This window comes from Pteropus vampyrus, unplaced genomic scaffold (genome assembly GCF_000151845.1).
Source record: "Pteropus vampyrus isolate Shadow unplaced genomic scaffold, Pvam_2.0 Scaffold283, whole genome shotgun sequence".
Taxonomy (NCBI): domain Eukaryota; kingdom Metazoa; phylum Chordata; class Mammalia; order Chiroptera; family Pteropodidae; genus Pteropus; species Pteropus vampyrus.
The window spans coordinates 2,063,946-2,086,133 of NW_011889064.1; the positions used below are offsets into that span (position 1 = coordinate 2,063,946).

The 22,188-nt window shown below is 33.4% G+C and overlaps 1 protein-coding gene and 1 non-coding gene across 2 annotated transcripts in view; one reads left to right on the forward strand and one right to left on the reverse strand.

The window, feature by feature from the left end:
• The window catches only part of LRP6 (LDL receptor related protein 6), a 113,986-nt gene that overhangs the window by 21,840 nt on the left and 69,958 nt on the right, over positions 1-22,188 (forward strand). Inside the window, exon 3 of the mRNA XM_011376031.2 lies at positions 20,867-21,064. Coding sequence (XP_011374333.1) covers positions 20,867-21,064 — 198 coding nt within the window. The remainder of the gene's footprint in view (positions 1-20,866; positions 21,065-22,188) is intronic.
• Positions 18,372-18,490, reverse strand: LOC111729828. Its single transcript, XR_002776405.1, has one exon. It is a non-coding gene; the product is annotated as a 5S ribosomal RNA (ribosomal RNA).

Consider the following 22,188-nt stretch of genomic DNA (forward strand, 5'->3'; position numbering starts at 1 on the left):
TTTGGGCTTTGTCAAGTAGAATGTGAGAATTTGTGTTGTTTTCTTAAAGTAAGGTATTTCTGTTAATAGTTTTTTGTTTCTAATACCACTTATGGTATAACCATATATATATATTCTTGGTTTTTCTTCTGTATTTACTTTTTGTAATTATGAGAAGATAATTAGAAGTTAGAGAAGAGGAATGAAGACATAACAAGAGTAGTAGTTGATAGCTCAAGATGATATAAAAAATCTGCATCTTATAACTTATATACACAATCATTTTGTAATACTAGTGTCTTTTATATTAAACTCTTAAGTATTAATGTCAGTATTGAATGAAAAATAAAAATTAAGTTGTTAAGTAATTCATTTCTAGTTAGCTAAACATGTATTTGCTATAAAGGTTTATTTTCACATGAGAAGGGAAACTTAAACCTGTGGGTGGGTAAGTTCCATTAGAAAATTTGAACTGTGTCCCCACATGCTTCTCTTTTACTATGCTTCAGTCCTGCCATATACCATTCCTTGTTATTTCTCTACTAAATGTATTGTCATGCCAGAGTCTGTCATGGCTAAATATAGGTAACTAAACATGAACCTGAAATCAATTACTAATAATTGTTTAAAATCTAAAGATAAATAACCTGTAAATAACTATTTTAATAGTTGGTTTTCTTTGACTTTCAAGTATTTTAAAATGCTTAAAAACTTGTTTTTAAAAGGGAATGGATTAGTATTATATAATAAAATAAAACTTGGGGAAAATGAAAGAAAGGTTCATTTGTGTTCCTTTGTCTTGATATCAGGCTTTATTTGATGACAAAGGTTGAAGAAGATGCCATGTTGTAAGAAAGTAAAAAGATTTGTTTGACTGTAAAAGATAACATGGGCAATAATAATGTAGTGAAATTTTAGGATGAGGCATTCTGGAAAATACACATATATATACTTTATATAACAAAAATTATATATTTTTTAAAGAGGCATTAAGATACCTGCTAGTCAGATGCTCTCTTAATAATGCATCAGAAAATATTATAGTGGCAAGAAAAAGAGTTGTGTGTCCCAAGGAGGAGGTTGTAGATGTTGCATGTGCAGTAAATTGTACTGATTGACAGATTGGTTGTTGTGAACTTGTAACATATTTTTGAGAAATGGAATCTGTGTTCTGCTAACAAAGTTTGTAAGTCTCAGGTAGTGTTGAAATGTTTCTGAGGTTATTGCTTTGTAGAGCACACAGGGTTTTGGTGTTCATTGGGAATAATATTTTGGTGACAAGATAAATGGTTCTTTTTTCTTTTTGACAAATTCAATCATAACTGTAAGGGTGATGATGGAAATTTACTCAACCATCTAGTAGATAGTTAGTATGTTCAGAGCTCTGCTTTTTGTACTCTTGTTGGGAAGAGAGGAGAAATACCTTTAAGGATTTTCTCTCTAAGGACATAAAACTTGGGGGAGAACTTATTCAAAATATGTTTATTTGCATTATGTAGTATGTACGTGGAAAGGGGAAGAGTGTTAAAGGAATTAGAGGGCCACAAGAGCTCTTAAGGAACATAGGTGGATAAAATAGCTTGATTACCACAATTCTGGAGCAGCATTTGGTAAATTCTGTATGGGATAATGATTATGTGATAGTACATGTTCAAGGGAGCTGAATATATAGGCAACTCTTGACTATTCAGGATCTAATAATGAGTAAATGAATTATTATCATTTTATCCCCTAAAACTAATGAGCTTTACTTCTGGGTGGCAAGTCTGATAAGTGTCTTAGGAAGTAAGTTTGCTATATGATTAAAAAGCACATTAGAGTTTCTTTGGCTTTAATTTATCCATGATACTTACCAATATTGAAGGCAAGAATTTGCCAAAGACTCCACTAATAAAGATTATCACTGGAAGGATCAGTAATTGCTTTGAAGGTAGGAAGTAATGTTATGTAAGTTTCTAAGGGATGTTCAGTGAAGAATAACTATATTTTTGATGTCTGTGGTTAGTGCTGAGTGTGTGTGTAAATTAAAGCCCCCCCCCCCAGTTTTTCTCTTAAAATTTCTTTTAATTTTTGGGAAATTATTTTGTGTCTTATGCTGTTTTTAAAAGTATGTGATTGAAACAGACAGAATGCAGCCAAATAGTATACATTTGGTAATGAGCATGATGGAGTGTATTTAAAATTATATTTTAAACTCATGCACTTAAAAATATAGCCTATGAAATAGTCTTTCAGTGTTGATCTTAGATTTGTGTTAAGGATTATGGTTTTAATGGAAAAGTAATTTTAGATTGAGTATCTCACTTATCAAACAGAAGAGATGATTTCTGATTTATTTTTTGAGAAAAACGAAGTTTTCTTTCCAGAGAAAGTACATGAAAACAGTGCTGAAGAAAAATGTAGGCTTTATTAGAGTTCCAGGATCCTGGGTTATGTGGTTCAGAAGAGCTGACTGAGCTCTCTCACATCAGCTTATGTAAAAGGAAAGCTATTGAATGACTGGTATTGTTTGAGCCCTGGGAACTAGCGCAGACATCTGTGTGCTTTCGGATGTATGGAGTTCTTTGTGTAGTCAGTACATTTAGCCTAGACTGAAGGGATGATTTTCATTTCCCTCTCTAAATTTGGCCTTTGCTAGTCTGAGATTTTTTCTATTGAGTGATTGGCAGTGCACAATTCAGAATAAAGAACGGGAAAACTTGTATAACAATTGTTCCAGAAATGAACAACCATAATTACAGAAAATGGTATTCTTTATTCTGACTACATGGCGGCTCCTAATGATGGAGTTCCTTAATCTGTTCCACAATGACTGACTAATCTTAAGTGATGTTGAGGACCTGCTGTTTCAGGTACAAATAAAACAGTCTTAAGGGTTTTTGTGTTTCAGGATTTGTTTATATTCCAAATCATTTTGGTTATTTTTTAAAAAGTTAAACTTTAGTGATTTAGTCTGAAGTGAATTTCTTCTGAACAGCTTTGAATAATATACAGTTCACCAACAACTCAGGGGTTAGGAGTACCAACCCCCCCAGGAAGTCGAATATGCACATGTAATTTTGACTGCCCCCAAACCTAACTACTAAGAGCTTACTGTTGGCCTTACTGATAACACAAACAATTAACACATTTTGTATATATATTATATAAGTAAGCTAGAGAAAAGAAAATGTTAAGAAAATCGTAAGGAAGAGAAAATATATTTATAGTATTTATTGAAAAAATCCATATATAATTGGACCTTTGCAGTTCAAACTCATGTTGTTCAAGGGTCAACTGTATTTTAAAAATACATTTTTATCATTGTTAAGAATAATATTAACAACATTATAAGTTCTACTTTAAAAATCCTTGCAGACCTGACTCTATGGAAAAAGGATGGTTTATAATTTACTTATCAATTATATATATATAATTACTATATCTTGGGTATGTTTAAAGTGTTTCCTACACCAGTATATCCCAGATGACTAAAATAGTTCTTGCCACATAGTAGGTGTTTAGTAAATATTTCTTGAGTGACTGGACTTTATATTTTCTTTTATAATCCTATTAGTTTTCCTCGTGAGGGGAGAAAGGGTTTTCTGAGCAAATGTAAATTTTAATGTGGATGTTTGTGAATTCTAAATTGGTATGGCTTTGATTTCAATCGTTTATTTAAAATATAATTAAGATTTATAGTTTTTTCAACAGAAGTTATTAAGATATTTTATAAAAATACACTCACTGGAGCTTGTTTTATATTATATCTAGCTTTGTTTTGCAAGATGCCCTGGTAATTGGGGAACCCTATTTTTTACCCACTTAGTCCTAGAACTAGTTGGGAATGTTAAGGATCTTTTAGCTAAATGTCTTCACTTTTTGTCTGATGAAACTGAGGCCTCTGGCCAAGGTAAGATAAGAGAAAGCTAGATTCTTAGTTGAGATTTTTCCGATTCCATGTGTGGTGCTTTGTTCTTCATGAAAAGTATCTTGCTGAAGCCATGGTTTTTATTTTATTTTATTTTATTTTATTTTATTTTATTTTGTTCTTATTTTTTATTTTTTTTTGCAATTTGATTTATTTTAAAAGGGAACATGATAGTCTATTCAATAAATTCTGTGTTTTTAGATTTATTCACTCTATCAATTTCTTATTTTACCATTGCTTTTTGCATTCCACTTAAATCTATTTGGATTTAGCTTCCTTCTGCTTGAATTATGTTCTTTAATGTCTCAGCAAGTCTGTTAATGGTAAACTCTTGGTCTTTGTCTGAAAATGTATTTATTTTGCCCTCTTTCTTGAAATGGTAATTATAGGTGACAGTTATTTTTACTCAGTCCTTCCAGGTATGATGACTTTAATTGTTGCTTTTATAAGTCTGCTATTTTCCAACTGTTGCTTTGTAAGGTGGTTTTTTTCCCTGATTGCTTAAAAGTGGCCCTTAATTAAGCATCTCTTATTTTTGTATTTTGCAGCTTTGCCTGCGCTGTGTCTAGAGGTGACTATATTTTTATTTATTCTGCTTAGAACTCATGTTTCTAGAATCTAATCATTATTATTATTTGTTATCTCTAGAAAATTATCCATTATTTCTTACTTTCCCTTTATTTTCTTTAGTCTGCTTTGGAACTTGTGTTTGATGTATGATGGGATTGTCAGATTTTCTGTTCCATACTTCTTAATCTTACTTTCATATCTTCTGTCTCTTTATCTCTCTGAGTTACTTTCCGGTTAATTTTTGTAACTGCCTTCCATATAACTAATTTTTTCTTCAACTGTGCCTAATTTTACGATTGATAGTTGAGTTTTTAACATCAGTAACTATATTTTTGTTTATTCCCTTCATTTAAAAGACTTATGAGAAAATGTCAGCCTACATAAAAGTAGAGAGACTAGTATATCAATAATTTTACTTACAAAAAAGTTTCAAAAATTATACATAGTTCTTGTATAACCTTCACCCAGCTTCCCCTAATATTAACATTTTATATAACCATAGAACAGTTATTTAGATCAGGCAATTAATATTAGTACAATACTGTTAACTAATCTATAGACCATATTTGAATTTCTCTAATTTTTCCACTAGTGTTCTTTTTCTGGTTTAGGATCCCATATTGCATTTAGTTGTTATCTCCTTAGTCTTTTCTAATCTGGGGTATTTCAGCAGCCTTCGTCTTCATAACCATGACCTTTTGAAGATTATTGCCCATACATTTTAATGTCCACTAATTTGGATTTGTCCGATGTTTTTTTGTGAATAGATTAAAGCTATACTTTTTTGGCAAAAATACCACAGAAGTGATGTTTTGCTCTTAGGGCATCCTGTCAGCTGGTACAAGATGTGGATACTGGCTGTGTTACATTTGATCACTTGGTTATGGTGTTGTCTGCCAGTTTTTTAAAAATTGCATTTACTGTTTTTTTCCTTGTAGTATTTGAAGCTATGCAGTCATCTTGTCTCCCATCATGCTTTTATTCACTGATTTTAGCATTCTTTGATGATTTTTGCCTACAACAGTTATTATTGTGTTGTTTGCCAAATGGTGGCTTTTCTAGTGTCATTGTTCCTCTTATATGCATTATTAATTAGAATTCTACCTTAAGGAAGAGCTGTCCTGTCTCGCCTACTTATGTATTTATTCAGTTATTTATCTAGTTTGTACTCATGGACATTTATTTTATTCTGTAGGTTATAATCCATTACTGTTATTATTTCTTGCTCATATTTGACCATTGGGAGTTCCTTCACATTTGTTCCTGTGTCGTTTTGACAGTCCTTTATTATTTTTAAAGCACTTTTTTACTGTCTGGCAGCACGAGATGTTCCAGACTTATCCCTTTTTTGCCTCACCCTTGGAATCAGTCATTTCTCCAAGGAGCCCTGTATCCTTTTATTAGAAAATGGTGTTTAGAAACAAAGATCTGGAAGCTAGGTGTGTTCATTGCTACTGAGTTTTCTTTGCTTTTAAGTCATCTCAGTGGATACAGTTAGGAAACGTGTGTGTGTGTGTGTGTGTGTGTGTGTGTGTGTGTGTGTGTATTGTGTGTATACACATACACCTAGTTATGTGTGTTTCTGTTTGTATCTGCAAATTAAAAAAACTAGTTCATGTTGATATCTCCAATTCCAATCCACCACCACAAAATTACATTATAGCCTTCTCCCTTTCCTTTTTTGTTACTCCATTCTGTGATAGTGAGAAACCTACTTCTCCTTATTTGCAGTATATTTTCTTATTTGCTCAATCCTAGTGTATAGAGGTTTCAGAGTTGCTAACCTGTACTCTTGAGAGAAACAGATTTACTGTTTAGATTTTAATATTATGAAAGTACTGCCAGTAGAGTCAAAATACTCTTACAACTGTATTTAGTTAATTACTTTTTTTTTTCACTTATTGCAGTGTGGCTGTTATTCTTTTTAAATACGTTTATTACTGACTGTATTCCATTTGAATTACCCCTTCCCTACCCCCAGTATCCTGGTTGATTTTAATTTTCGATTTATTTTGGGGTTATATGAAATAATTGTCATGTTTCTGAGAGCTAGGAATAACACAAAAAGTTATACTCAGTAGTGTCCTTCCTTTCCATCCCTTCTGCCCTGGTCCCATTCCTCCTTTCTTTCCAGCCTGTTCTCACTTATCTTCTATAGATATTGTAATGTCGTTAACTTCTGGTTTTATCTTCATTTCCTTTTTGTACAAATGAGCTGGCACATGTATATTTTCTTATATTTAATTTTTTCTTACACAAAAGAGAAACAGCAAAAGTGCTCTTTTGCATGTTAATTTTTAATTAATAGTACATCCTGAATATTATTCCATATCATTTCAGAGATCTTCCTCATTCTTTTTTGGTGTGTGTGTGACTGCATAGTATTCCATTGTGTGGTTGTACCATGATTTTATACAACCACTCTCCTGTGTTTAGACATTTAATCTCTTTTATTAGTTGGGGTATTTTAAGCAAACCGCAGTGCTATTTCATTTGTGAATACTTCATTTTGCATCTCTAAAAAACCAGATATTTCTTCCATAACCACAGTACCATTGTCTTCCACACACCCCAGAATGAATAATTCTTTAATAAAAAATTATTCAGTCCATATTTAGATATCTACAGAAGTCTCAGAAATGTCCTTTAATAGTTAGTATATTTGAATCAGGATCCAAAACAAGGTTTACAAGTTGCATTTGGTTATACCTCTTAAAGTTCTCTAGAACAGTTCCCTTCCCCCACCTTTTTTCTCTTACCTTCTTAACTTTTTGAAAAGATTCTATAGTTGTCCTGTAGAATGTTCCAGATTTTGAATTTTCTAAGAGCTCTTTGTGACATTTGACTTATTTTTATCCCTTTATATTTCTTGTAAAATGAAATTTACAATAGAAGACTTGGTTAGTGGGGACAAGTTCAGCATTTTGGCATGAATGCTTCATAGGTATTACTGAATATTACGTATTCACGTCAGAATGTATATAATGTCAACTTGTAGTGATGCTAAGAATGTTTATTAAGTTGAGATGGTGAAAGTTTATATCGATTATAAAATTGAGTTTTTCCTCATATCTTTAATTTTTGGGATGATCCTTTATACTGTGGCAATATTTAGTTCCTCATCTATTGTTTTAGTATCCACTGAGGATCATTTCTTGTATTATTTCATTAAGGATGTCTTACTGTCTAATGATGTCTGTCTTGTATTTTGTTCCCATCTTTTATGTGCTTTAATCGTTTTAAAAATTTACACTCTTTATCAGCTTGTTTAGTTGTCTGAACTTCTTAGAAATCCACTTCGGTTCTTTGTTATATTTGCTGATTCTTGCTTAAGGCAAACTATTTCCTTAGGTGTTTTCTAGTTTTGGATCGTAAGCTGATCTTCAGAGGGGTTGTCTGTGAGAATCCTGAGTGGCTTCATGGAAAGCATATTCCTCCAGAGAGGTTTTGGTTTGCTTTTGCCATGCACCCTAGAGGTTTTTCCAGAAACCACTTTATTTTTTATTTTTAAATAACAGTAAAATGTGCAGATTTTAAGTGTGCAGTTTTAACAAATGTATACATCTGTGTTACCACCCTGTGGTTACAAAGTCTTTGGTAATTTTTCCCACTTTTTCAGTCTAGATGACGACAGAAAAGCTTTGCCTCCCTCTGCCAGTGGCAGATTTTTGTGAGGGTCTGTGCTTTGTGCAAAAATCTTACTTATAACAGTGCTTCTTGTGTATCAAGACTTTATCTTCTTCCCTGCTTTGCCATTGAAATAAAAGTCCCTCAATTTTTGAGATGAGAAAATCCTACAGAGTTGCTGTAGCATAAGCATGTATTGCTTTCCTGTTCTTTTTTTGGCTCCCTAGAGAATTCTGCTACTTTCATATCATATCTCTACATTTTTATTTTGTGTATGTTTATGTCTTAGTCCATTTGGGCTGCTATTACAGTTACCACAGCCTGCTGAGTAGCTTATAACAGCAGAAATTTATTGCTCACCATTCTAGAGGATGGGATGTCTAAGATTAAGGTTCCAGCATGGTCCCCTTAGGTAGGTGAGGGCCCTCTTTCTGGTTAATTTCTTGCTGTGTCCTCACATTGTGAAAAGGCCTGGGAGATCCCTCTGGAGCCTCTTTTATAGGGCACTAATTCTGTTCTTGAGGGCTCTGAACTCGACTGAGCACCTTCTAAAGGCCCCACATCCTAATACTGTCATCTTTAGGGATTATGATTTCAACATAGGAATTTTGAGGAGACACATTCAGACCATAGGAATATATAAGTCAAATAAAAAGACTAACCAGTGGTTCTAGGTGTTTTGTAAAAGGAGAGTTTTCTGGTTATCTTATTACCAAATTACCAGAAATAGAAAATCTAACTTTTATGTTTTTAAATATTGCCTTTTTTTGGGGGGGGGATATATGTGCATGATAGTTGGGCATTATTTATACTTACTATATGTGTATTAATGACTTCTTTAAGTTATAGGTATGATTGTATAAATAACTTCAAGGATCATGATATGATTTATGATCTAATATAGATCTAGTTCACTTAGTTTTTATGATTCATTTCTAAATGTTGTCTTAATTAGCCACCATTGTGTGTAATTATATCTTGTAAAGGTTGAAAATTTATCCCTTCAGTTTATATTTATTGAACCTGAACATTTCTGAATATTTTTGTTAGGGGAAATTGGATTCAGATTGAGTATACATATTAAATTAGGGGTTTGTGAATATTATGGAAAATTTATCCATACTTAATCGTAGAAATTATATGCTTTGGATTATAATAAATTTGCATAAAATGGCTGGTATCTAATCCGATTGTCAATTGCATATTTTTACTTTCTGGCATAAGAAATTTTGACCTCTTGAAAATTTAATGTTTTCTTTACTTATTTTAATACTTCCTAATTAAAATGAGGCCTATCTTCTACTCTTCTTCATTTAAAAATTATTTTCCAGAAGGCATTGTAAATGGCTATGATGCCAGATAACAGCAATAAAGTTATATTTATATAAAAACTAGTAAACAGCCTATAACACCTGGTACTGGTTTTAATGATTTTTGATGAATAGCAGATGTGCACACTATTGCAAAGAGGAACTGTAACCATATATATTTAATTCTTCAGTGTCAAGTTAGTGTTTATCCTCTTTTAATTCAAAGTCAAAATAGAACCTATTTCAGCCAAAGTAAATTAGGGGCCAAATAGACTACATAATTGGAGAGTTAGTAATAATTTTTGCTGAAGAGAGATTTCCCCTGTGCGAATCTGGCTTTTGAGAAGCCATAAGAGTTATCAAACACGTATTTCCTAAAGAATACTAAAATTGGCTTTTAAATATGATGCTGATAAAAATCCTTTGCAGAATATGTTATACAGATAGTTGAATTTAGCAACTTTATTAAGTACTTTTAGGTAATCATAGGTTTTTAACTGTTCGAACAAAAACAACTAAGCCAAACCAAGCCTATTCCTTAATATGTGTGCCCCAATTATTTTTAAATTTGGAAAGAGTTCCAAATTTAAAAATAAAATGATGTAGTGAAGGAGTTTACCTCATAGTCTAATTTTCAGGTAGCTGGGTTATGTAGGAGGTTTTCAAGTCTGTCGTTTTAATAATAGAAAATGTTTATGTGATATCCTAGAACAGAATCTAGGAATTTTTTCCCCCTGCATCTTGAAGTCTCTATTCTGCTAGCAGTCTGTTTTCTATTCTACTAGCTGATCTTTAAATAAAAAGTTTGCACCTTTCTCTTTTTGGCTGCCCAACCCCTTTTAAAGAGTAACTGTATTTTAAAAGTAGCTCCTAAATATTGCTTCTTACTAAATCTGACAACTTTATGTAATTCAGGCTTTTAGCAGGTGCCCTTTACCATATCAACCAGATTTCTTCATGTTCTCTTATGCAGCTTTACAGGTTACAGCCCAAGCCTGTATATCTGTTATATATTTGAGTGCTGGAAATGGCCTTCCCTCCTGTCTCCAATGCCGATATAACTCATGCTGATTTATTAGACATTTATTGACCCCATGATACTTTCTTTTGGCAGCTCTGCTCCAGCTGTGTAAAGTTTCTGGAAATTTTGAAGTCACAGAATAATTTTGAAAATGACAAACAAAAACCCTTAATGGATCCAATTTTAAAAAATATAATAGATTGATGTGAAAAATTGGAACATTAACACAGTTTGTTGGGAATTTTTAAAGCTCTTTTGTAAACTTGGAATTTTTCTAGTTCACATAATCTCTTTCTGATACATAGAATAAACCACTAATTTCTTTTAGTACCTAGAACAGTAGGGTTTGTTTCTTTTATAGAGATATTGTATATTTGTGCCATGTCTGGATTACACGTGTTTGAGGACAGAGCATTCTAGTCGTCTTGCACAGCACTTATACTAAGGGATATAAATTGGTATTCATATGACAGTGTTAAAATGTAACTCAACTTTGTCTCCTCACCTGACCCAAATAAAGTCCTCAGATAATCATAACCCAAAGATACAAAATGCATATTCTTTATCTACTTTGGATACAGAGGATACTTTGTCTGATTTTGGAAAACAAATTCCAGTGTTTTTCTCCAGGGTTTTTCTTCCCCCCTCATGCTGAATGATGAGTTTGGGTTTGCAAAATGAATTTTCCAGTGAGATCAGCTACCACAGTTCTCTAGCATCACATCCCTGTACAGTGTCTTCTGAGCAGGGATCAGTAGTTTCCACTTTTTTGGAATCAGCTTCAGGGCCGCACCCCTGAGTGCCATGAGTGCTTCACTCTTTGCTCTCTAGGACCTTTGCCATTTTAATGCACTCCCCAGGGAAGGACAAAATCTCATAAACCAGATTCTAAGTCTGAAGCATAGGAAAAAATATGTTGTGATGGCTGCAGAAAAGACCCAAGCAAAGACCCTATTCTACTGTCAGGTTTATTGCATTGACTAGAGACACCCACTAGTGACATTTTAAGAATATCATTTATCTCTTTCAGGTCCTATTTCTCATTCCTTTCTTTGGATACGTGATTTAGATGCTTTTGGGGAAATGTGCCAAATGAGGATTTGGTACTAATCTTATTGACCACCAAAAGTGAGTGCCAAGCTTTGTAAAACAGCTAACTGAACCAAAAAGGGCTTTTTTTTTTTTTTTTGGGGGGGGGGTTCATAGCAAAATTGAGTGGGACAAAATATTAATTCCTCCCTCTGCCCCTTTTATCATTGCTGTCATTCATTTTACTTATACATAAGCTGTAATAATTGAATACATTGTTATTATTACTTTGAACAAACTATTATTGTTATATCAGTTAAGGATAAGAAAAACAAGTCTTTATTTTATATTTACTTATTCCTTTTCTAATGCTCTTCCTTTCTTTAATGTAGATCCGAGTTTCTTACCTGTATCATTTTCCTTCACTCTGAACTACTTTTCTTGCAAGTCAGGTTTATAGGCAATAACTTTCCTCAATTTTTGTTTGAGAAAGTATTTCTCTCACTTTTGAAGGACAGAATTTACAGAGTACAGAATTTGAGGTTGGTAGGTTTTTTCCTCTCACCACTTTAAATATTTCACTCCAATCTCCTCTTGCTTGCATGGTTTCTGAGAAGTCAGATGGAATTCTTATCTTTGCTCCTTAATACATAAAGTGTTTTTTTCCTTCTGTGTAGTTTTTTCATGAGTTTTTCCTTTGATTTGTCTGGAGTTTGAATGATATGCCTAAGTGTAGAGTTTTACTTTTGTTTTTATATTTATGCTTATTGTTCTCTGAACTTCTTGGATCTGTGGTTTGGTACCTGACATTTATTTGGCAGAAATTCTAAGTCATTATTGCTTCGAATATTGCTTTCTTTTTTTCTTCTACTATTCCCATTATATATATGTTACACCTTTTGTAGTTGGCCCACAGTTCTTGGACATTCTGTTCTATTTTTTTCCAGTATTTTTCTCCTTGATTTTCAGTTTGGAAGTTTCTATAGACATATCCATAAGCCCAGAGATTGTTTTCTCAGCTCTGTCTAGTCTACTAATGACCCTATTAAAGATATTCAATTCTGTTTAGTGTTTATGATCCCCAGCATTTCTTTTTGGTTCTTTCTTACAGTTTGCATCTCTCCGTTTATATTACCCATCTGTTTTTCTGTGTTGCCTGTCTTTTCTGTTAGAGTCCTTAGCATATTAATCCCGGTGGTTTTAAATTTCTAGTCTCATAATTCCAACATCCTTGCCATATCTGATTCTGGTTCTGATGCTTGCTCTGTGTTTTCAAACTTTTCTGTTTATTATGCCTTGTAATATTTTTGTTAAAAGCTGGACATGGTTTACTGGGTAAAAGGAACTGCAATAAATAGGCCTTTAGTAGTGTGTTGAAGTGTTGGGAGAGGGGAAGTGAAGTGTTGGGAGAGGGGAAGTGAAGTGTTGGGAGAGGGGAAGTGAAGTGTTCGGAGAGGGGAAGTGAAGTGTTCTATAGTTCTGTAGTTAGGTCTTAGTCTCTTAGTGAGCCTGTGCTCGTGGGATGTGAGCTTCATGAATGCTTCTGTTTTTTTCACCCCCATAGGTGAGACAGGATGGCTAGAGGGGCCTGGAGTTGGGTTATTTCCCTTCCCTAGGGTCATTTAGGTTCTGCTATAACTTCAATAGGTTAGGCTCTGGTAAAAGTTTCTCTTGAGGGCAGATTTTGTTAAGAATAGAATGCTCTGATGTATTTCAAAGTGGTAGCTTTTTCCTCCCCCTGCTGGAAGCATGAGGAGATTTTCCTTTGATATTCACTGTGAAGACCTGGAAGAGTTCCTGGAGGTAAAACTCAAAGAAGTGTGAGGGCCACCTCATGACTGGTTCCTCTGGAGTTTTTAGCTTTAAGATTTGTCTAAGCCTCCAGCAATTTGTCAGTTACAGATGAGGTTTTCCTATCCTGGTACTGGTTCCTTATGGGTTTCTACCCTGATAAGTTGTGATTCTCTGAATCTGCCTTTCTGTCTATCTCATTTTGTAGCAATTTGATCTGTGACCTTACTTCTCTGATGAATCCAAGAATTGTTGATTTTTCAGTTTGTTCAGGTTTTTGCTTGTTGTTAGGTTTGAGTGATGACTTCTAAGCTTCTTACATGCTGGACCAGGAATCAGAAATCATGGCTTTGCTTTTTTGCATTGAAAATCTGAAGAATGGTTAAAGAATAATACAATACTTATTAAGTAGAAGGACCTCACATAATATATATAGTCAGGAATCTTAATTTTGATAGATGAGTTCCAGACATATTCCGAGGTTTTAATTTGGATTGGGGCAGGCATGCAGGGAATAGAATTCTGTATGCTCTTGTATTTTATTTATATCCCCAGGCTTAGTCTGGTTCTCTGAACCATTGGTATTGTATCTAATAATACAGTTATTTAATATTATAAACTGTTTACAGCAAACACTGTTTAGATTGATTTTGTTTGCAAATCTTTATAGTGAGACTGAGTTAGGTGAATCCATATCATCTCTGTTTATATATAAGAAGGCCAGTAAAATAAATTCATAACTGTCTTTTAAAGCTTCCATTAATTTGTTAATGATAGAAGTGGAAGTGAAACTCTCAGAACTTGGTTGTAAAATAAGGCATGAGATCTTTTTTCTTATATAACTAACATTTTCCCTTTGAAGCCTAATCATGAGCAGACAACTGTTAGTGATCTAAAAGCAAAATTTTTTGAAATGAGTCTCCTTGGAGATTATGAAGAAAGTGGTCTGTACATGGAGATAAGCCTACAAATATGTAGACTCTGTGCTCTGTTTAGTAGAATTGAAGGAAACTTTGGAAGTTTGTCTGGTAAATACTCACATCTGAAGAATGTCTGGTAAAATTATTTGTAGGATGTTATGTATATAGATGATGAGAAGTGTCATTAAAAAACACACTGTACATTTATCAGAACCAAAATAACTTTAGAGCAGAAAGTGAACCTTAATGAGTAAAAATTAAAAAAAAAATCAGGAGGTTGGTGGACCCCAAGATGGAACGCAGGCTGAGATGGACCCAAAAATCTATTCGAAATGTATGAAAAAAATCTCACTGAAGAGTGGAGAAGGAAAGATGCTTACCTAAGTAACTTTGGAAATGCATGGAACCTGTAACACTAAAGGAAAAGGAATTGCACGTGAGCGGTGTACTCTAGTTGGTAATGTTGCTTCCCATAGAGGTATAGCTAACAATTCTGGTTCTATACTAGAAGTAAACAGTTAAGTTAAAATAGATGGTAAGTGTTGGGAACCAGGTTTCTTACTGCTGGAGTGGGAAGTTAACAGATAAGCAACTTGTTTGAGGCTAGACTGATTCATGTGGTAGTGGATTAGAACTAGAGACATCAAAATGAGCTCATGTTTAATCTACTCTAGATACAGTATACATTTAAATGAGTTTTTAGTTCATTAACTTCAGAGCAATAAAAAGTAAACATGTCACCCCTGGAATTAATACACAGTATTTTTATAATTAAGGTAGGAAGGAGTAATAGGAAAGTTATTATTGTTAATATTTTCAGCATTTGCTTTATAAAGTACTGTAGAGTTTATCAGATCTCACAGAATGGGCAAAAGTCCTAAGTCCTAACCTGTGTATTACTAGTCATTTTGTTTAATGACTTCAAATGTGAAGGAGATATGTATTGATACAAATACAAATCCCTTGATCTTAGAGTAATGATTGTATTTTGCAGTATTGATAATTTTATTTAAATTATTGTTAAATATATGTGGTATACTCTGTTCTCCCTCATACCTAAGAGGAAACAGAGCAACAGAATTTCAACATAGCCAGTACTTGTATCTAATTTTCAAGTTAAACACTTTGTGGCAAGACTTGTAGAATGGCCATTTCCAAGTCATTCTCGAGGCTGAGATTAATACATATAACATGCATGTAAAGGTTTGAGAAAATTGAGATCCTATTTTTTCTTTTGATTAAATGAAAGATTTGGATGAAATAATTAGGGAAATATTCTTAGAAACCTTGGAGCATATATTAAAAATCTTGGAGCATCTTTATAATTTTATTATGTGTAGTGAATGGCATAAATGATTACCACATTTTCTGGGAGAATAATCTAAAGTATTTTATCTTGGTGTTGGACTGTATCAGCTATAATTTTGGGTTCAGCAAATAGTCACAATATAATTGAGATTTAATTGATGGTTTTTCTGAATTGATTGGAGCAATTTGCCAAATGCTTTATTGATTTATCCTAGAAATACTTCTTAGTGTTTCTCTAGAGTTGTGTATATTCTATTACTGTGTGTTTACTGTACATTTTCTGATGTTACAGACACATCTCTAAGGAAAGATAATAGTTCGATTTTATTTTCTTGTTACGATGCAGATTCTCATTTAATAGTTCTAGTGTGGACTCTCAGATTTTACTGAGGCTGTTGATCTATGGACCATATTTTGGATAGTAAGGCATTAGAGCAAAGGGTATGCTTGCTCCATTGTATTTATCTTCTTGCCTCATCCTCCTGGCAATTGCTGATTTGTTTACTGTTCCTATAGTTTTACCTTTTCCAGAATGTTGTATAAATGGAATCATACAGTATGTAGGTTTTGAGACTGGCTTGTTTCACTCAGCACAATACATTTGAGATTCATCTATGTTTCTGTATTTATCAGTAATTTGTTTTTTATTGTTCTGGCTGAGTAGTAGTCCATTGTACAGATGTATTGCAATTTGTTTAGCCATTAATCAGTTTAAGAACCTGAGTTATCTCCAGTTTTGGTGATTACAAATAAAGCTACTATAAACATTCCTGTACAGATTTTGATGTGAACATAAATTTTCTTTTTTCTTTCATTATTCTTGGATAAATACCCAGGAATCACATTGCTGGGCACTGTGGTAACTATAGTTAACTTTATAAGAAACTGAAAATTTTCCACAGTGGCTATGCCATTTTTCATTTCCAGTTGCTTTTTGCATCCTCACTGGTATTTGATATTGTCAGCTTCTGTTTAAGCCATTCTTATATGTATGTAGTGTTATCTGATTGTGGTTTTAATTTTTATCCCTAATGGCTAATGATGATGAGTATCTGGGAATGTGTTTAATGTTCTTTCTATATTTTCTTTGTTGAAATATCTTAAAACTTTTGCCAAGTTTTATATTGTTTTTCCTCATTGTTGCATTTCAAAAGTTGATGATTTAGTTTGGATACAAGTCCTTTATCAGATGTGTGTTTGATAAATTGTTTTTTCCTGGTCTTTGGCTTGTCTTTTCACTCTCTTAACATCTTTCAAGGAGCTGACATTTTATATTTTGATTATCATTTTTCTTTTTGGGCTTGTGCTTTTGGCTTTCAGTGTCAGATTTTAGAAATCTTTGTGTAATCCAAGGTCACAAAGATTTTCTGTTTTTTCCCCCTAAAAGTTTTAGGTTTTACATTTAACCCTGTGACCCATTATGAGTTAATTTTTGTATGTGGTGTGTGGTATGACTGAAGTTCATCTTTTGGCCTATCGATGTTCAGTTGTTCCAGCAGCAGCTGTCCTCCATTGAACTGTCTTTGCATGTTTATTGAAAACCAGTTAAATACATATATGTGAGTATATTTCTGGATACTGGTCTGTTCTTTTGATTTTTGTGTCTGTTGTTTTGTCAGTAACATGCTGTCTTGATTACTGTAGTAAAGACAGTAAGTCTTGAAAACCATGTGAGTTCTCCAAGATTTTTTCATTTTCAAAATTGTTTTGACAATTCTAGTCTTTCATTTTTCAAATGAATATTAGTATCAGCTTCTCATTTTCTAATTAAATCTTGTTGGGATTTTGATTAGGATTGTAAATCCTAATTAGCTTTGGGAGAATCAGCATATTAATCATATTGAATTTTCCAGTCTGTGAACATGGCATAGCTCTTCATTTATTTAGGTCTTTAATTTCTTCATCACCATTTTGTAGTTTTCAGCCTATAGATCTTGCACATGTGTTGTTACATTTATACCTAAGTATTTCATGTTTTATAATTCTATTGTATATGTACTGTTTAAAAATTTTAACTTCCAAATGTTCATTGCTTTTGTATAGAATATAATTGAATTTTTATCAACCTTATATCCTGAGATCTCGCTCAATTCATGTATTGATTCTAGTACCTTTTTTAGATTGTTTGGAATTTTAGGCATAGATAATCATGTCTGTAAATAGAGACATTTTTATTTTTCAGTTTGTGTGCTTCTTTTACTTGCCTTCTCTTTTTCTTCCTCCCCCTCCCCACATCCCACTGGCTAAGATATCCAGTAGGATGTTAAATTGGAACAGTGAGAGCAGACATCCTTACCATATATTCCAAGTAGCATTCAGTCATCCATCCTTATTTATGGTGTTAGCTGCAAGTGTTTTTGTAGATGTACATTATTAAGGTAAGGAAGTTCTCTGTTGTAATTTGCTGAGAGTTTTCGATATGAATTAATGGTGAAATTTTTTTCAAATGCCTTCCTGTATCTGTTGAGATGATACATGGTTTTTCTTCTTTAGTCTGTTGCTATGGTGAATTATTTTCTAATATTGAACCAGCCTTGTATTCCTGGGTTTTTGCATTGTGTTCATGAAGGATATTGGTTTATAGTTGTTATCGTTTTTTGGTAATGTCATTTTCAGATTTTGGAATTAAGATAATGCTGACTTCATAAAGTACATTGGGTATTTATTGCACCCTCCTATTTTTGAATTTGTGTAGAATTTGTATTATTTAGTCTTGAAATATTTGGTGGAACTCAGCAGTTTAGTCATCTAAACCTTGAGTGTTCTTTCTTCCTTTTTTCCTTCCTTTCCTTCCCCTCCTCTCCCCTCCTTTCCTTTCCCTTCCATTCCCTTCGAGGCAACCCTTGGTTGACCTCACAGATTGCAAGGACCTTGTCAGCTTACAATCCCTTATTTTTAATTTTTTACACCTACAGCACCTGGTCTTCCTAGGCGATCTCTCATCCAAGTACTAACCAGGCCCGACCCTGCTTAGCTTCCGAGATCAGATGGGATCCGGCTTGTTCAGGGTGGCATGGCCGTAGATGAACTTTCTTCTTTATTGTAAGATTTTAAATTATGAATTTAATTTCTTTAATAGGTATAGGGCTGCTCATATTATCTATTCATGCTTGTTATTCTTTTATTATTATTATTTTTTTTAGTTTTGAATAACTCTGTTTTGTTTTTCTTCTGTGGTTACCTTGAAGTTTATTCTTTTGACCTGTTTGACCCCAGTGTGAAATTAGAGGTAACTTATTAATACCTTTTGGCCCTAGATAGTATCTAGGTAACTCTAAAATTAGCACCATTGTTAGAAGACTCCAGAAGACTCTATTTTACTCTGATTCTTAGAGTCTCAGGCAGAAACTGAGCCAATAATTTTGGTAATCTTAATGACACCCTCCCACACATCCATGCAAAGGAGGGAGTTGACTTGGGGGCGTGTCTGTCTACTGTGGGTGTCTGAGTAAGACTGCAGACCTTCCCAGATCTCTCTATTAAATTTTCTGTCTGGTGTGCCATTTTGTTGTTTTCCCCAACCAGTATTGCTGTGATAATAACCCTCTCTGATTGTTTGCCACTAAAAGCACTCTTGTTTTTGACAACATTTCTAGGCTTAGATTTTTGCATTAACTACTCCAAATAAAATCAGCCCTCTTTTGCTGGACCAGTTAGCCGCCAATCTCTATGGCTTGCCATGTCTGCTTAGAGTAGAACTCTGTGCCACAAACCTTGCAGTATTGTGGATGGTGATGCAAGTAACCTGTAGCTGAAATACCACAGTTCTTACTGAGATTTGTTAGATTTCTTGAATTTTGAAATTTCTTTTCATTTTGTTATATGTTTTTTGATTGATTTCAGAGACTTGTTCTTTTCGACAATCTTTTTCTTTCTCTTTTTCTTTTCCTCATTGCGTTTAGGGGAGAGGATTTGCTGAGCTCCTCACAGAGCCATTCTGGGAGCTATGGCCTCTCTATTCTTTTTTAGCTTTCCTCCAATCTTTCTTCACATTGCAGCCAACCCCCTGCCCCCACACCCCCAAACCCCCAAAGCTGGTCATTTCACCTCCAACCTTAAAAGTTTTCAAGTGCCTTTATGTTTGTTCTCAGAATAAAAACCAAAAATTCTAACGTGGTGTGAAATTATTGTCTGGCTTGCTTTCTTATATATATAGTTTTATCTTGGATGAATCTGATCATTCTCTTTCCCCTCATATTGGACAATATTCAGTTATTATCCTCAATTTAGGGAGTACTTTGCCCTTTATTCTTTATAAGTCAAGGCTCTCACTGGTGACATAAGTTTGGAATCTGAGGGATACAGGTTTGAATTTCTGTTCTGCATTTATTAGCTGTGTGACTGAGCAATGTACTAACTTTTCTGAATTTATTTCATCTGAAATATGACAGAAATAATAGTTCATAATGTTGCTTTTCTGAATTTTTTTCATCTGAAATATGACAGAAATAATAGTTCATAATGTTGCTAATAGGCTTAAGTGAGAAAATGTATATAAAGCAGTTAGCACAGTGCCTTGTATCTAGGAAGTATGTTTATTCCCCACCTGATATTCTCTTCCCATCATTTCTTTGAGTAAGAAGTTTATATGGAATACCAATAGACGCAAGTGAAATTATTCCAGTATTACCATTCCACCAATTTTCTGAGTAAAAGTTATACTTGAATTTCAGTTGCATTTAAACATATTTATTGAGTACCTCATATGTAGTTCATAACACCCTCATAACTTTTTTAAAATGTGCTTTTAATTGAAATATAACACATTAAAAGTTTTACCTGTAAATCAAGGAAATTTTTCTTTTTCCCTCAGGAATGAGACTATTAAGACTTACATTTTTTTATTATGACAAAAATTTCAAACTTGTAGACTATAAGCAAAAATAGTACAAAAAAATTCTGTGTACTTTAAATATAATACAATGATCATATTTAGAAAATTAACATTAGTACATTTCTATTAAATAACTTGACAGGAATACTGTGTAAGAGATCTACATAAAAGATGGTATGTCTTTTTCAGTACATCACATTTTTAATGCCACCTTGTTTCCTTATTGATGATGTTTACTTAAATGATGTGGTTAAGGTGGTGTCTACTGAGTTTATTTTCTCTAAAGCTACCATTTTCCCCTTTGTCAATAGGTAATCTCTGGGGAGATACATTGAGATAGTGTAAATGTCCTTTTTCCCAGTAAACTTTGATCATATGGTTTTTGCATTCTCAGTGATGCTTGCCTGAATCAGTTATTACTACGATGGTGGCAGAAAGGTAGTTTATTAAAATTTTGATAATTTCTAGGGGTTTCAGTTTTAGTGTTCCTGAGAGCTTTCGTGATAATTATAAAAACTTGGCTGTTAATCTGCTTATTTTGTTGTTTATTATTTATATCATTTTTAGGTTCATGTACTGGACAGACTGGGGAGAAGTACCAAAGATAGAACGTGCTGGAATGGATGGTTCAAGTCGCTTCATTATAATAAACACTGAAATTTACTGGCCAAATGGACTGACTTTGGATTATGAGGAACAGAAACTTTATTGGGCAGATGCAAAACTTAATTTCATCCATAAATCAAATCTGGATGGAACAAATCGGTAAGGTTGCCGTGTACATTTATTTTTAAACTTTAAGTAAAAGTAAATGCCACAGTGTCTTTTAGTAATGAAATTATAGTAATCAAATTATAAAGCCTAATTTTATTAAGAATAAATTAGTGGATTTTAGGCTAAGTGTCAAAGGGGAAGAAGAATAGACTTTCAGTTTGCTTTTGAAAAAGGTGACTATATTTCTCTTGGTAGCATTTAGAATTTATGGACTCCATTTTCTCCTTTACTCTGAGCTGATTTAGTTCTTGAGTGATTCTCAACCGGAAATAGGACTTCTTCTTTCTCCGAGGGTGTTTGGAAATGTGTAGGGAATTTTGGTTAACACAAGGACTGGGAGTGGTGCTAGCCTTTTAGTTCCAGGGGGGCCAGGGATGCTAAATATTATGCAATGTGCTGGACATTCAGTACAACAAAGAGTCATCCTATTCAGAATTACCTATAGGGCCCGTAGGTACTGCTCATGGAAGCTCACTTAATAAATCTCCAGATTAGGACAGTGGTTGGCAAACTTATCTTAGACGTTGTGGGTCATATATGACCTCTGTTGTAACTACTTACTTCTGCTGTTGCAGTATGAAAGCAGCTATAGGTAATACGTAAGGAAATAGGCATGGGTGTGTTCCAGTAAAACTTTATTTACAACATATATAGTAAGCCAGTGGGGCTATAGTTTGCTGACTCCTGGACTAGAAGAAAACCTCTTGCATGTATACGATACCCCAGTATTTAAGAAAGACAATGTTATAATAAGTAAAAATGAGGTTTTTACTCAGATCATGTTCAGATTTTTAAAGACACTTCATGTTCTTGTGTTTGAATGATTATTTGGGTTTCTAGTGGTCTTATTCTAAGACTTCAACAGAAACTAGAGAGCCAGGAGTTGAAGGAATATTTCAAAGGCTAAGCATTTTTAGGTTATCTGAATGATGAACCAGGAAGCATTTAGACATATTGAAAACCAGGAAAGAGTTAAAGAATTTATTAAAATAAACTTGGCATAATCATGGAATTAGAGTGTGGGTTTTTTTTTTTTTGCCTTGTTTCAAAAAAGAATGAAATGTCTTACAACAAGATAGTTTTAAAACAATTAGAAATAGATGTCAAAAATGTAA